Source organism: Thermothelomyces heterothallicus (assembly GCF_042370625.1).
Source record: "Thermothelomyces heterothallicus CBS 202.75 unplaced genomic scaffold P884_scaffold_18, whole genome shotgun sequence".
In the NCBI taxonomy this organism is placed as follows: domain Eukaryota; kingdom Fungi; phylum Ascomycota; class Sordariomycetes; order Sordariales; family Chaetomiaceae; genus Thermothelomyces; species Thermothelomyces heterothallicus.
In genome coordinates, this window is record NW_027192579.1 from 406,702 (window position 1) to 419,421 (window position 12,720).

Sequence of the window (12,720 nt, forward strand, 5' to 3'; positions counted from 1 at the left end):
CTTATTCTTATTGCTGTTGAGAGAAAACAAAACCTTATCTATTTGCAGAAGCCGGTCGAAGGGTGAGAGGAAGTGTGACAGGTCGTTTTGTTTGGCGAACTGTAGGTTTCGCGATCGCTTGCAGTGGGTGCTTAGCTTGCAGCCCACAGCGGCCCCGCCCCACCCCGCCGAGCCCGAAATCCAACGGCGGACGAACACTCCAACGTCGAAGCAACTAACTAGTTATACGCCATCAACACCGATTGATCCCGGACTGCCCAGAGATCAGCCCCATGGCATGAATTTGCTTCTGTTTGAGCGATCGTCGGGCAGGCTGGGTCCGGACGAGTTCGCCAGGATCCAGGCGACGACGCTGCTGCGTTCCTTCGCTCGTGCTCCACACTTTCGCTTCGACGGCGGCGAACGTGACGCAAGCGTTCCCGTCGGCCGCGGAAACAGAGCCGTAGCTTCGGCAGCTGATGGTTCTGGCTCGGGCGGCGATGCTGCCGCCCGGAGGGTTTCTCTCTGGGCGCACCAGGCCGGTGTCAGTGCCCTGGCTCTGGAGCGCTTCGATGGCCGCATGTGCGTGGTGAGCCCTCCTCCCCTCCCCAATTTGATTTTGGGTTGTTTCCCCAGTTGATCTCACGCTCTCGTGTCTTTCGTAACGCCTAGACTGGTTTCTGGCGGCTCGGACGCCACTATCAAGCTCTGGGATCTGGAACAGTGCCCAAACCCATGGCGGCATTATACCTACCGCCCCGTTGCTGTGGTCGCTCGTGCTGGCAGCGACTCCGCGGCAGCCGGGCACCGCTTCGGCGTCACTCACCTGTCTTTCTACCCGTTTGACAATGCCGCATTTCTCTCCTGCTCGCATGACCAGACGCTCAAGCTGTGGTCCACCGAGAGGGCATCCGTGTCCGGTTCGTTCTCCCTCGGCTCCAGGGTCTACACTCACGCAGTTTCCCCGATAGCCTCCCATCTGCTGGTCGCATGCGGGACTCAACATCCGGCCGTCCGTCTCGTCGATCTGCGCTCTTCCGCCGCGGTGCAGTCGCTGGTTCCGCCGGGCCAGACCGGTGGTTCTGCCGGCGCCGCCCTGTCCGTGTCCTGGTCCCCGGCGCACGAGCACGTCCTTGCTGCCGGCTCGGCGGATGGGGCAGTGCGCATCTGGGACGTGAGGAAGTCCAACGGCCTGGTTGCGCTCCTCGACCAAGAGGATGTCGTCGGTCTTGCCGACGGGGGCACGACGTCGCAACGACGTCCTCCTCGGCTCGCAGCAAAGGCACATGCTGGCCCTGTGAACGGTCTCACCTGGACCGACGACGGAGCCTACCTCGTATCCGCTGGCCACGACCGCCGCATACGCGTCTGGGACTCGGCGACCGGCGCCAACACACTTGCCAGCTTTGGGCCGAGCATCCGTAACAGCCAGATGGGCACCGTCACCATGTTTGTCTCGCCTCTCGGTCTCACGGCGCCAGGGAGTGAGCTGTTGTTCTTCCCGAACGAGACCGAGATACTGGTCATGGATCTCCACGAGGGGTCTACCGTCGCAAGATTACGCGGAATGGGACCGGCTGTAGCCTCTGTCGGTACACATCAGGGGGGTGAAAGGGCCATCAAGAATCGTGTCACGAGCCGTAGGTCACCGTTCTTTTGCGTGTTTTCTCTGCTTAGTGATGCTGATGCTCTGGCAACCAGTCGCATGGAGAGGGGCCGGGGGGAGCGGAGGTTCAAGTGGTGTGGTTATGGGCGGCAGTAACGCTGTTGGTGGCCTGCTCAGCGGGCACTTGGATGGTCAAATCCGGGTCTGGGTCCCGGAACTTGAGGGTGCGGACGACGAAGGGGATGATGACGACGGGGCAGCAGATATCTCTGCCGCCAAGACGAAGAAGAGAAAGGCTCTGGATGATGCCTTTCGAAATTTGATGGGCAGACAAGTCACTTTCTCCTAGGAGCAGCAACAGGGCTCAGAAATTGGCCACCTGTACGCACTCACGTAATGAGAATGCACATTCTATACACGAAAACAGCCGCGTCTGTGATTTTCCAGTCGTTCTTGCATTCTGATTCCACAATTTTAGACCCTTCGCCCTGTTAGGTTGTATGTGCTCTAAAAATACAGCTTATTGAAATGACAGAGGGAAAAAGAAAGAAAGAAAGAAAGATCTCATATTCCGTCATAATACATTGTTCCCATTACTCCTACCCAGCGGAGGACACGCAATTAGATACCGCGGAAGGTTTCCTGGTGTGTCTTGATACTGTTCCTCCTCTCACGGTGGTGGGTGACATCCTCGTGTTCGATCGACGGTTCGCCGAGATGCTTCCTCAGGACCGAAGGAGGCACTTGGGCAGCGTCGGTGGGATCGCGTCGCGCATCCGACATTGTTCCAGATCTGTTGTGTTCGGCCCGCCTGGTCAGCTTGGGTTCTGTGAGGTGCCACGAGACTGCATGGGCCAGTGAAGAGAAAGAAAAAAAAAAAAAAAAACAGGCAAACAAAACCGCACGCTACTTACTCACTGGTACGTCTTGTTCCCACCCATGGTTCGGCTGCCGTCAAGATCTGAGTCGACGCGGGGATCCATCTTGTTGGCCATGTCGCTGCTGTGAGGGCCGGCAGTGTTGGGGGCAGGGCCAGGGCCGGTGCCGAGGGCGCCGCGGCCGTCACGGTCCGAGTCGACGCGAGGGTCAGCAGCGTTAGCCACGCGGCTGCTGTGCGGGCCGTAGGTACCTGCCGGGGCACCGTGGGTGCCGGTCACACCGGTAACGCCGGAGCCGGCGCCGCCAGTGATACCGGAACCGTAACCGCCAGTGGTGCCAGCGTCGAAGCCAGTGGCGCCGGTGCCGGCCGTTCGACCGGTGCCGATAGTGCGCGAGTTGTCGAGATCCGAGTCGACACGGGGATCAATGGCGTTGGCTACGCGGCTGTTGTGCGGACCATGTGTTCCTTCGGCGGTGCCAGTGCCGTAGCCGGCGCTACCGGTACCGTAGCCAGCACTGCCGTACTCCCCGTGGCCGGCGGTGCGGCCGGTTCCGAGAGTGCGCGAGTTGTCCAGGTCCGAGTCGACGCGCGGGTCGGCAGCGTTGGCGACGCGGCTGCTGTGCGGGCCATGTTCTCCTTCAGCGGTGCCGTAGCCAGCACTGCCGTACTCCCCGTGGCCAGCGGTGCGGCCAGCCCCGCGGCCGCCCTCAGGGGCTGTGTCGTGGTGGGACTTGCTGTCGGGGTGGACAGCCTCCTTAATCTTGTGAACGATGCCGGACATGTTGAATGAGTTCTGATAGAAGAATATATGATATTGTTTTGCGTTGTGTGTAGTGTTTGTATGTAGATTCTTAAGTCTGCAGCAGATAATCGCTACTTGGAGGAGGAAGAGCCTCCCTTATATCTTCCTCTTGAGCGGCCCAGATCCAACCTACCTTGGGCGAACATTACCGGTGACGGGCCGGCCATGTCGTCAGTGGCATTGGTTTGGCATTGGTTTAACCGGCATTGTCCCAGCAATGGCACTCGTACTTTGTCCAACTTCCCCAGGCGACCCCTTTTACCGGGACCAGTAGATCATTACCTCATCAACGTCATTGTTGCATCTTGGACCCTTGAGGTGGGAGCAGCTAACGGGTAACGCCCGACAAACGATACTAAGTAGTACCCCAAGGCACACTAAGCACAGCATCAAGGCATACGCAGGAAGCGGGGTGCAGACACTCCACAGCCACTCCTCTTGTTGGGGGCTTGGAAGGAGAAAGTCTTTGGCATTGAAGTACGTCATTGGGGAAGGAAGCTTGTGGCTGGTGACGTTTGGTCTGCCCGCACTTGACCGGATGTCCCCTCCATCACAACCGTTCAGGTTGACGCTCCTTCCTTCACTACGATTGCGTGTCATAGGGCATGGAATTGTGTTAATGACCTGGCAGTCACCTCCTGTGGAGTCGGCTGTCTTGATTTGTTTTCTATATTTCGGACCGCATGCTTAAAAGGAGCTGTGACGTCATCCACCCCATGCCCTCGGACGAACCACCGCGGCCATCGCAGACGACAAAACACTTAACATTACTCTATACAATAATCCTTACACTAGGGTAACTTGTTATTTGAGACCCTGACCCGCTGCGAGTTTGTAGGTGGCAAGATCCATGTCACCACGTTTGCTCGAGGTTACCGCGGACTACTTTACTGCCCTGAAACAGCGCCCATTTGAGCCATAAGCTAAAGGAAAGAGAAACGAAAAAATGATAAAAACGAAAGTGCAGCAAAACATGTGGCCACAAAGAGATGGTACGGTGTCATGGATTTGGGTCGGGTAGACCAATGGGTAATGTACTGGGCTGTGAGCAACTGACTGCGCATTCTTGCATCCTGAGGGACCACCCATGACAGGTCAGACACGCGAGCGGTACCAGCGATGGCGGCGTCGGTAACATCCGCCAACCGGGGCAATATGACGGCGGACCCAATAGATACTGTTCATTTTATCGGTCAGCATTTTAACCGAGCTCGCTTGAACATAGGCGAGACCGTCGGAAAGGAGGCAGAAGAAAAAGAAGAAGGGAGAAAGGAAAAGACGCCTACGCCAGGATAGCACTAACGAGCCAGCAAAAGGCGCTCAGGAATGAGAAGGAAATGGTGGCCTTCCACTGGGAGCACGAGGCGGTTCTGCGGAAGGAGATGCCGTCCCAGTCGAATACATCGCTATAGTCCACCGCATCAGCACTTTCCCGGGCCTCTTCTGCGACAGCTGCTCTTGAGGACGGAATCATGATTCGACTCACCCGCAGTTTCCATCCAGCCAGTCAACGAGCAGCCCAAAAGCGGCGAACCAAGCCGCGCTAATGGCAAAGTCGGCCGGCCAGTGGACGAAGGAACCACTGAAGGGGAATAGCCAGATTAGAGCGAGGAAGATGGACACGCCGGCGACGACCTCAATATATATCTGGCGCCCCAGCTGCCACGAGTCGGCATTGTGAACCGAGCTGAGGTAGTCGCCGTTCAGACCCGCCACCATGGCGGCAAAGGCCAGTTCCGCGAGGCGGAGGATGATGGAGAAGAGGTCTGCGAGAATCATGCTGTCGAAGAACCGCCGGCTCCACGTCAAGCTTTGTTTCTTAGGATTTCCTGTGAGAGCGGGTATTACTTGGGCCAACGGGGGTTGGCCGGCAGCGAGTAGGAGCTTTCTTTGGGACCAGTTGGATGGAAGAGTCGATGCCAAACGCACTTGGGGCCCGCGGAGTGAATGAGGAGCAGCTGGCGGGTTATATACCGCGTATCACAGCCGGCACTGCGTACATCTTGTTTTGCAGGCCGACTGTTACCCTTCCGTCGTCATCGCCGCTACTGTTTGTGGCCGGCCAGCAACACGAAGCAACCGACCACAAGCCGGGGCTGGCACACCTTGGGACACCGACCCTGTTGTTTTATGGTTACTGGTCGGCCGGAAGCTGCTCGACTCTGATTCGTCTCGAGGACTGCACGACCACGCGCGCATCGGCCCCGATAAGCCATCCCGAGAGATAAGTGGCTGTGGCTGGGCTCTGGTGTGTATTGTATAAGTTCCCAAACGGGAAAAGATGATGTCATCTGTAGAGGTGAGTTCTGTACCCGGTACATACTACGTACCTACCTTGAGTATCTTGATTATTTTGTCACTGCACCGATATGCTACTACCCATACCATTCCAATGCCAGGGCCTGGTCTTGTCTCGAACTGCGAATACAGATGCTACACCGCTCAGAGCAGCGAGATTTCGCTATAAGTGGCAGGGTTGGTGGACATCAATCAAAACCAGAAACTTCGCGTCCTCCAACAGAGTGGTTAGAGGAGGAATCCAACATTCAATGCTTCTTGACCCTCTTTTGCCTCGAGGGTCCTGTTTCAATATACCTTTATTGTCAATGCGTGTCTGAGTGAGTTGCTCCACAGATGAAGAACCGGCGGGACGCGAAAGTCTCAGGTGAGCATCGCCGCCTGGACGTCAAATATACTGTTCCGCCAACCATCTCTTTGATTCTCGCGAATCCTTTGCGGTGCCTGGGTCGCCTCGTCCCTCCAGAGCTTGACGATGCTTCCCGGGGCATAAACCCCCTCGAATACGCCGTGTCCCGGCTGACCGACCCCAACACGAGTGTGGAGGTCCGGGTCGTCCGGGGGCGTCAACCTCGCCAGGACAGCCTTGAAGAAGGTCCTGAGGTCGTCCGGGTCTGCGATACGGGTAGCGCGGAGTCTCTCGCGCGCATAGAGCAACTCGCGGTTTGCGAAATGCAGCGCCTCCCCAATAGCGGTTGCCATCTTCACCTCCATGGTCTTGCGGATGATGGGCTTGAGGAGCGGCTTGAAGAGCCACGACAAGAGGCTGAACTTGCTCCTCCGCAATTTCCAGTTGAGTTTGTGAATGCGCACTTTGACACCCCGAAGGGAGAGAATCTTCTCGAGCCTGTCCCTACCGACCTCGATGTCGAGCTGAATATCGAGACCCCGTTCGTCGAGTTCGAACGAAGCAATCCCTTCGTCTGCCAGCCGCAAGAGTCCCGAGTGCACCCTGAGCCAGTACCCAATCTCCTCTCCCCGGATGGACAGGCCGTCCACTCGGATCCTCATCAACGTCTTGACAGCCGAAGTTGTCCTAAACCTCGCCTTGCGAATGTCAATATCATTGAGCGTTTCCACGCGGAGCCTGTGTGGAAAGAAAGAAGTGTGGTTGACGGTTGTACCGGGCTCGAGGATGAGATTCTCGAGCAACAGATCTACTTGCGGGGTGGACACTTCCAGCCTAGGTATGGGGACGTAATTGATCGACTGGAAGAGTAGCGGAACAAATACATTAATCGAATCCGCCACAAGATCGGTATTCGCATAGTGGTGCTTTGGCGAGAGGATCTTACCGATGGTGGTTGACGTCTTGATGAGGTTGGCCACATCCTTGTCCCTGATCACCGAGCGGAAGGTCGCCTGTAACTGTGACAGCAGACCGTCCACGTCGTCGCGCAAAGGCGAGTGACTCGAAATTTGCTTGTACCGAGCCCGGAGCTCCTGGAAGCGTTGTTCGGCATCGTCAAAAAATGAAGGATCGGTGAACATTTCCTGCAGGGCGCTCGCCAGCTTGGCCGTTAGGTCCTCAAAATCAGGGTCGTCATGGCCATGGTTCACCACCACCTCGAACCGTGCCTCCAACTCCTCCCACTCCTTCACCTCGCCGAACGACCTCAGAAATGCCCAGAAATTGCGCAGAGCCCGGTCCGTTTCCGGATTACGGTCCACATCTTCTTCTGTCGCCTGGACCGTGTCGCGGGCGATGCGTGAGTACACCATAGCATAGCGCTTGAGAAGAAGCGACAGAGTAGATACCGAATCTGAGTAGTCGCGCCGCCGGCGTAAATTTGCCACTGCGTCCTTCAGGCGGTGCACCATTGTGTCCTTTTCCGGTCCGTCCAACTTCCGCAGTATGCTGTTCTCTGCCTCGTCTACAACGGTGGAAGCAGACCCGCTAAAAACCTTGGACACTTCGGCGGTTTGATCAACCAGTTCTTGCTGCGATGGCGCGCTCCGAGGGCCATCGCCCTGCTGCTTCACCGAATCCTGCTGCTCGGCGGACGGTCCGATACGTTTTCCGGCCTCCTCTGAGGCTTCGGACAAGGCGAATGTTGCGTCTCTGAAAACTTCGCGGGCGACGATGTTGAGATCGCTGAGGAACAAGCGAAAATCGGAGTTAGTAAGCAGCAGCGAGCCCACTGTCTGCAGGCTCCGATAGACTAGGCGACTCTGTCAGCACCCTCCTGGAATCATACGGCGCCGCGATGGTTCCCAACGTACCTGCCGCCGTGTCCGCTGTTGCCTTGGCCCTGCTGGCGCGCTCGGCGACATTCTCCATGTCAACCGAGACCCTCGCCTGGGATAAGTACCAGATAAAGTCCTGAATTTGGTCGTTGGCATTTTTGTGCTGGAGGAGTTCGATCAGCTGCTTGATCCACTGCTTAGCGTAGTGCGCCAGGGCCTGGCCCGAGTCACTGAGTTGCGACGAGTCCGGATTGAGCACGTCGGCGGCAAGGAGGGTGCGGAGGTTGGCGATGGCCTGCTCGTTGGAGGGCATGTACCCCTTGGAGAGGGCTCGGAGCATCTGGTACGTGTGCAGTTTCTGATGCAGCTGCCTCTGAAGCGACGTATCGTCGTCATACTGGGGAAGTAGTGGTTCCTGCTCTGCGGACCGCCGGTCACAGCCAGAGCCGAAACACGACGAAAACATGATGGCGGTGGTGGACTAGGGCCGATCGAAGCCTCAAACCAGATCCGCAAACTGTTAAGATTTCTGATAGGATCTCACCAGAATCGTTGTGCGATGATGGGCCCAGTAGCCCGGGTGAAGGAATTGCGAGTCGACCATGCTTCGTGCTTCTCGTTGGTTTCGGGGGGTTTCCCGGCGTATCTTGTTGGCAGCGTTGTTTGGCTATTGGGGGTGTGGAATGGTAGTAACGATGACGTCGTGCAAGAGAACCCCTCGGACAAAGCGACCTCTCCATCCATTTTCCGATTGGCGGCAGCTTCTTGAACGTAAAGTATCTACGTACCTGCACTTGATACCCGAAGTACTGTGGTAGGGAGCCAAAGTTTCACCCCCTGCCCAGGTACCGACCAGGGCTCTCTCGGAAAAACCTCTTGTGCCTCTACCACCAGTTTTTCCTGCCTGCGCCTGCCTGTCAGGGCCCCTGTTGATACCCAGACAGGGGGTCAAACTTACCCATCATACGTAGTAGGTATAAAAGTTGCGTATCCAGTACATCACATGTGGAGTCGAGCCACCGCATTGCTTTTGACGAAGCGCCCGTAGATTTGCCTGATATGAAGATTGGAATCGTCGAGAACCTGGGCTTGCACAGCCACAATTTTAGCAGAGGTTCGTTGAATCCTGCCCCGCGCCTGCGCCTTTGCCCGCATCTGCTTTCGGTGGGGGTCTCAAATGAATCTCGAACACAGGCCGGAGGCCAATTTGCTTGGCCACGGATGGCAACAATCCAAGCACAGCTAACCCCAACTTTTCCATTTTCTGATGGACGAGAGTGTGTACAGTTTCCATGTGGATACGTATACCACGGTAGGTAGGCGCAGCACATGGAGATACGTGCCCGCATGTCGAAGCTTCGGATTGAAATATGGCGAAACCATCGAGAACTGCAGAAACCGTACAAGGCAGGAGCCAGCGACAAAAGTCGGCGTAAAGGTGTGTGGAGCAGAAGGCCGGGGCACCCGAGTGATCCATCGCCATGGGATCACGGCGTCGCAAGTCAGCTGCACGGATTACATCCACGCGATCACCCCGTCCTCGGCGACTCGGCTTCTGGCACTGCCACAGATAGTTCTCTCTCTTACGTCTTGCTTCGTATTATCCTGGACCCAAGACAGACTCCCTCCTGCAGTATCTAACACACACAAGCTGACAGTACTCCTACTGTGCGGATTATTTGTGCCTGTGTGCATAGAGCACTCATTTCCGTACACTACTCCGTACTACCCTACATTTCAGATACGTACATCATTAGTGGAAGAGTTAGCGTTTTGGCGTTCTGTTAGGCTGATCGCTGCCAGCTCGACACAAGCCCCCCAAGACCGCTGCGTCACCTTCCGCTCACCCCTGCTCCCCTTGCCAAGCCTCCAGGCGGCAAATCCTCAACATCATTGCCTATCCCTCCTAAAGGTCCGCCAGGCCCCCGCAGGCTTTGGTGTCTACGCCAGGATATTCAGGTGTCGCTGTCGACGGCACCAGACCGAATGACCGACATGGACTCCAACGGGTTGAAGCGCAAGGACACAACAAAAGGGCCGCCTCTGCGCATCCTGTCGCTTGGTATGTCCTCTCCGCCCCTCCCCCGCAACAAGCACGGCCGGTTCCCTTCCCCCCGTACGCAGCGTTAGCGAGGGGCTTGCTGACTCCCTTGGCCCAGATGGAGGAGGCGTGCGCGGCTACTCCATGTTTCTAATCCTCCAGGAGCTTATGCACCGGACGTTTGTCGAAATCGAAGGCCGGGCGCCGCGACGATCCGAGATCCCCAAACCATGCGACCACTTCGACCTCATTGTCGGCACCGGTACTGGCGGCCTAATTGCCCTCATGCTGGGCCGGTTACGCCTCGATATCGAAACATGCAAGGAGTTATACGTCCGCCTCACCCGCATGGTCTTCGAAACCGACAAGACCATCGCCGGCATCCCCTACCGATCGACTCTGTTCAAGGCGACAAAGCTGGAGGAGGCGATCAAGGAGTGTGTCCGGGAGCACACCGTCTACGAAAAGGAGGGAAATGATGGCTCCGATGTGGGGAGCACATACGATTCGCTGAGCCCGGTCTCCCGCTCGAGCTCAGCATACCCTAGGCGGCACGCCAGCAACGCCAGCGTCTTGAGCTTCAGCGCGCGGAGCCCCAGCGCGCAGGCCGCGAGACCGGTGTTTTCCCGCAATGGCAACCCAAATGCTCGCCTGTATGACGAGCGAGAAAATCGAACCAAGACGTGAGTTTCACTTTGCGCCGGCAATTTGACGGCGACCTTAGTCTCAAGTAGGTCTGCGTAGGCTAACCCTCTTGGTTCCTCAGTGCCGTGACGGCCGTTTACAAGGGCACCCCGAAGGGCGGGGCACCGGCCATGCTCCGTTCTTACGATTCCAGGCGGGAGCCGGCCCCCGAGTTCGACTGCAAGATCTGGGAAGCCGGACGCGCGACTTGCGCCATCGGCCTCGCGTTCAAGCCCATCCAGATCGGGCAGTCCGTGTTTCACGACGATGGTGCGGGCTCGTTTAACCCGTCCATAACAGCACTCGACGAGGCGGTCGTCAACGAGTGGCCGGGCCGGGAGGTTGGCGTCTTCGTCAGCGTGGGCACCGGGAAGCGACCAAGGGGTAGCGACGCAAATTCGGCGCTGTGGTACGAGGGCTTTCTCGGCGAGTTTGCCGAGGCGCGGAGGAAGCTGATCGCGAAGATTGAGGGTTGCGAGAAGATCCACGAGCAGATGAAGAGGGAACACCTGTCGAAGCGGGGCGTCAACATCGAGAACTACTACCGCTGGAATGTCGAGGTCGGTGTCGGCGAGTTTGGCATGAATGAGTGGAACCGGCTGGCGGACATCAGCACGAATACCAGGAGGTATCTGGCTAGGGAGGAAGAGCAGAAAATGGTCCAGAGCGCGTCGGCAAAGTTGGCCAAGATCCACTTTGCAAAGCAGCGCTGGGAGCGCCTCAGCCAGGCCAGCCCGGAGGCGGCGCAAAAGGTCCCCCAGATCTCGCTGCCCCTGGCGGCGGAGCTGCCGGGAGACATTCCCCCCGTGCCCGCTCGCGCCCCAACCCCAGCCTCGCCAAGCCGACAGTCATACGACTCGGGCCACGATATACTGCCAGTGCGGGGATCTACTCCTTCTCCGAGGAGCTCTTGCGAGCCGCCACGACAATCACCCCAGCCGAACCAGCTGCCGTATCCGCCCGCGCCCCCCTCTGGCGGCCACCCGCAAGCAGCACCGAGCTACTTTGCGGACGGCGCGGCCGAGGACTCGGACCGCCTAGTGGTCAGTGCCCCGACGCCGGCGCAATACCGGATCGCCACGGGCGCGGACAAGATCGCGATCGCGGGGCCGGACGACTACCCCAGGCGATATGAGGATCCGCTGATGCAGCCCGCGCCGTTGCGGGTGCGGGCGCCGTCGGTACCACCCCCGCTACCCCCAAAAACACCGCTCCCGGAGATCCAGGCTGGCCATGGCCGAGCGTCTGCCCCTGTGTTGCCTTATCCTCTCGATGAGGACGCACCGCCGGCGGTCAATATGGCGAGAAAGCCACACTACTACAGCTCGAATTAGTTGCTAAATTCGTCTTCGCGAACGGATTTGCCATGATTCCATTCTGCTGGCGCTGACTGCGATCAGCGAGGTCGACTTCTTTTTTTGTTTGGTTTTCTCTTTGTTTTTCCCCGCTTCTTTATCTTCTTCGATGATTCCATGAGAAACGATATCCAGAACGTATTTTCCATGTATATTCCGGGTTGGGTGTGCTCGAGACGGGCAATCGGCACAAGGGCCATATGCACGATAGGCATAAGGGTTATAGGCACGACAGGCACAAGGGATATAGGCACGAGAGGCACAAGGGTTATAGGAGTACGGAGTTTTGGGGACACGATCTCTTTGGTGATGTGTGTGTGTGTGTGTGTGTTTTGTTAAATGGATACCACCAGGCAGAGCCGCTCAGGCCCTTGAGTCCAGTGGTCGTCTGTGTCTGTGACGTTACGCTCTGATGGCAATTGAAATTGCTTGTAATGTAGTGTAGGCAGCAGACCGGAGTAATCTATTATATATAGACTACAGAACAGAAAAAAAGTTTACTATTAGTAGGATGATATTTTTTACGGGAAAGCAAGGGTCTATACTAACTAATTGTTAACGTTTTATAGCCAAGAAGGCTATTAACAGATAACTTTCTAACATACGAAAACTGTTAAGAATTTTCATTGGTCCAAATTTTTAGCGTGCTAATTTTTATAGCCTAAATTTTTAGCGTACTAATTTTTATAGCCCCTATTTTCTCTATCTAAATTTTTAGCATGTTCTACCTATATTACTAATTTTTTATAGCCTCTATTTTCTCTCCTCTGTAAAACTCTTTTATATCTGTAAAATGCCTTACCTTTACGTAGTTCGCCGTCTAGGTAGTTCGTAAGACCCCTTTTGCTCTTGCTATTACCATTATAAGCCCTGTTCTATGTTTTATAT

The 12,720-nt window shown here is 56.5% G+C and overlaps 5 protein-coding genes across 5 annotated transcripts; 2 read left to right on the forward strand and 3 right to left on the reverse strand.

Annotated features, from left to right (window-relative positions):
• Window positions 1-277: 277 nt before the first annotated feature.
• P884DRAFT_293355 (WD40-repeat-containing domain protein) lies at window positions 278-2,013 on the forward strand (the record flags this gene model as incomplete). The annotated part of the gene is made up of 3 exons (XM_069444218.1): window positions 278-561; window positions 652-1,619; window positions 1,681-2,013. 3 exons carry the CDS (start codon window positions 278-280, stop codon window positions 1,932-1,934), a joined length of 1,506 nt encoding a protein of 501 aa, XP_069296038.1. The 3' UTR covers window positions 1,935-2,013.
• Window positions 2,014-3,287, reverse strand: P884DRAFT_286274 (uncharacterized protein). The gene is made up of 2 exons (XM_069443821.1): window positions 2,504-3,287; window positions 2,014-2,378 (listed from the first exon to the last, which is right to left on the reverse strand). The coding sequence occupies exons 1-2, from the start codon at window positions 3,244-3,246 to the stop codon at window positions 2,207-2,209; spliced, it is 915 nt and encodes a 304-aa protein (XP_069296039.1). The 5' UTR covers window positions 3,247-3,287; the 3' UTR covers window positions 2,014-2,206.
• Window positions 3,288-4,362: 1,075 nt separating this feature from the next.
• On the reverse strand, window positions 4,363-5,046 carry P884DRAFT_246853 (membrane-associating domain-containing protein; the record flags this gene model as incomplete). The annotated part of the gene is made up of 3 exons (XM_069440475.1): window positions 4,363-4,444; window positions 4,554-4,673; window positions 4,754-5,046. 3 exons carry the CDS (start codon window positions 5,044-5,046, stop codon window positions 4,363-4,365), a joined length of 495 nt encoding a protein of 164 aa, XP_069296040.1.
• Window positions 5,047-5,514: 468 nt separating this feature from the next.
• On the reverse strand, window positions 5,515-8,640 carry P884DRAFT_293358 (uncharacterized protein). The gene is made up of 2 exons (XM_069444219.1): window positions 7,789-8,640; window positions 5,515-7,727 (listed from the first exon to the last, which is right to left on the reverse strand). The coding sequence occupies exons 1-2, from the start codon at window positions 8,216-8,218 to the stop codon at window positions 5,929-5,931; spliced, it is 2,229 nt and encodes a 742-aa protein (XP_069296041.1). The 5' UTR covers window positions 8,219-8,640; the 3' UTR covers window positions 5,515-5,928.
• Window positions 8,641-9,800: 1,160 nt separating this feature from the next.
• Window positions 9,801-11,922, forward strand: P884DRAFT_43303 (acyl transferase/acyl hydrolase/lysophospholipase). The gene is made up of 2 exons (XM_069445893.1): window positions 9,801-10,476; window positions 10,560-11,922. Exons 1-2 carry the CDS (start codon window positions 9,938-9,940, stop codon window positions 11,809-11,811), a joined length of 1,791 nt encoding a protein of 596 aa, XP_069296042.1. The 5' UTR covers window positions 9,801-9,937; the 3' UTR covers window positions 11,812-11,922.
• The last annotated feature ends 798 nt before the right edge of the window (window positions 11,923-12,720 follow it).

Excerpts from the sequence above, each read along its gene's own strand:
- P884DRAFT_286274 (XM_069443821.1), bottom strand. The coding sequence starts at position 3,246 with ATGTCCGGCATCGTTCACAAGATTAAGGAGGCTGTCCACCCCGACAGC. Across the intron at positions 2,379-2,503 it reads GGTGGGAACAAGACGTACCA|ATCTGGAACAATGTCGGATG; the intron begins GTGAGTAAGTAG and ends CGAACACAACAG.
- P884DRAFT_293358 (XM_069444219.1), bottom strand. The coding sequence starts at position 8,218 with ATGTTTTCGTCGTGTTTCGGCTCTGGCTGTGACCGGCGGTCCGCAGAG. Across the intron at positions 7,728-7,788 it reads AACAGCGGACACGGCGGCAG|TCTATCGGAGCCTGCAGACA; the intron begins GTACGTTGGGAA and ends AGAGTCGCCTAG.
- P884DRAFT_43303 (XM_069445893.1), top strand. The coding sequence starts at position 9,938 with ATGTTTCTAATCCTCCAGGAGCTTATGCACCGGACGTTTGTCGAAATC. Across the intron at positions 10,477-10,559 it reads CGAGAAAATCGAACCAAGAC|TGCCGTGACGGCCGTTTACA; the intron begins GTGAGTTTCACT and ends TTGGTTCCTCAG.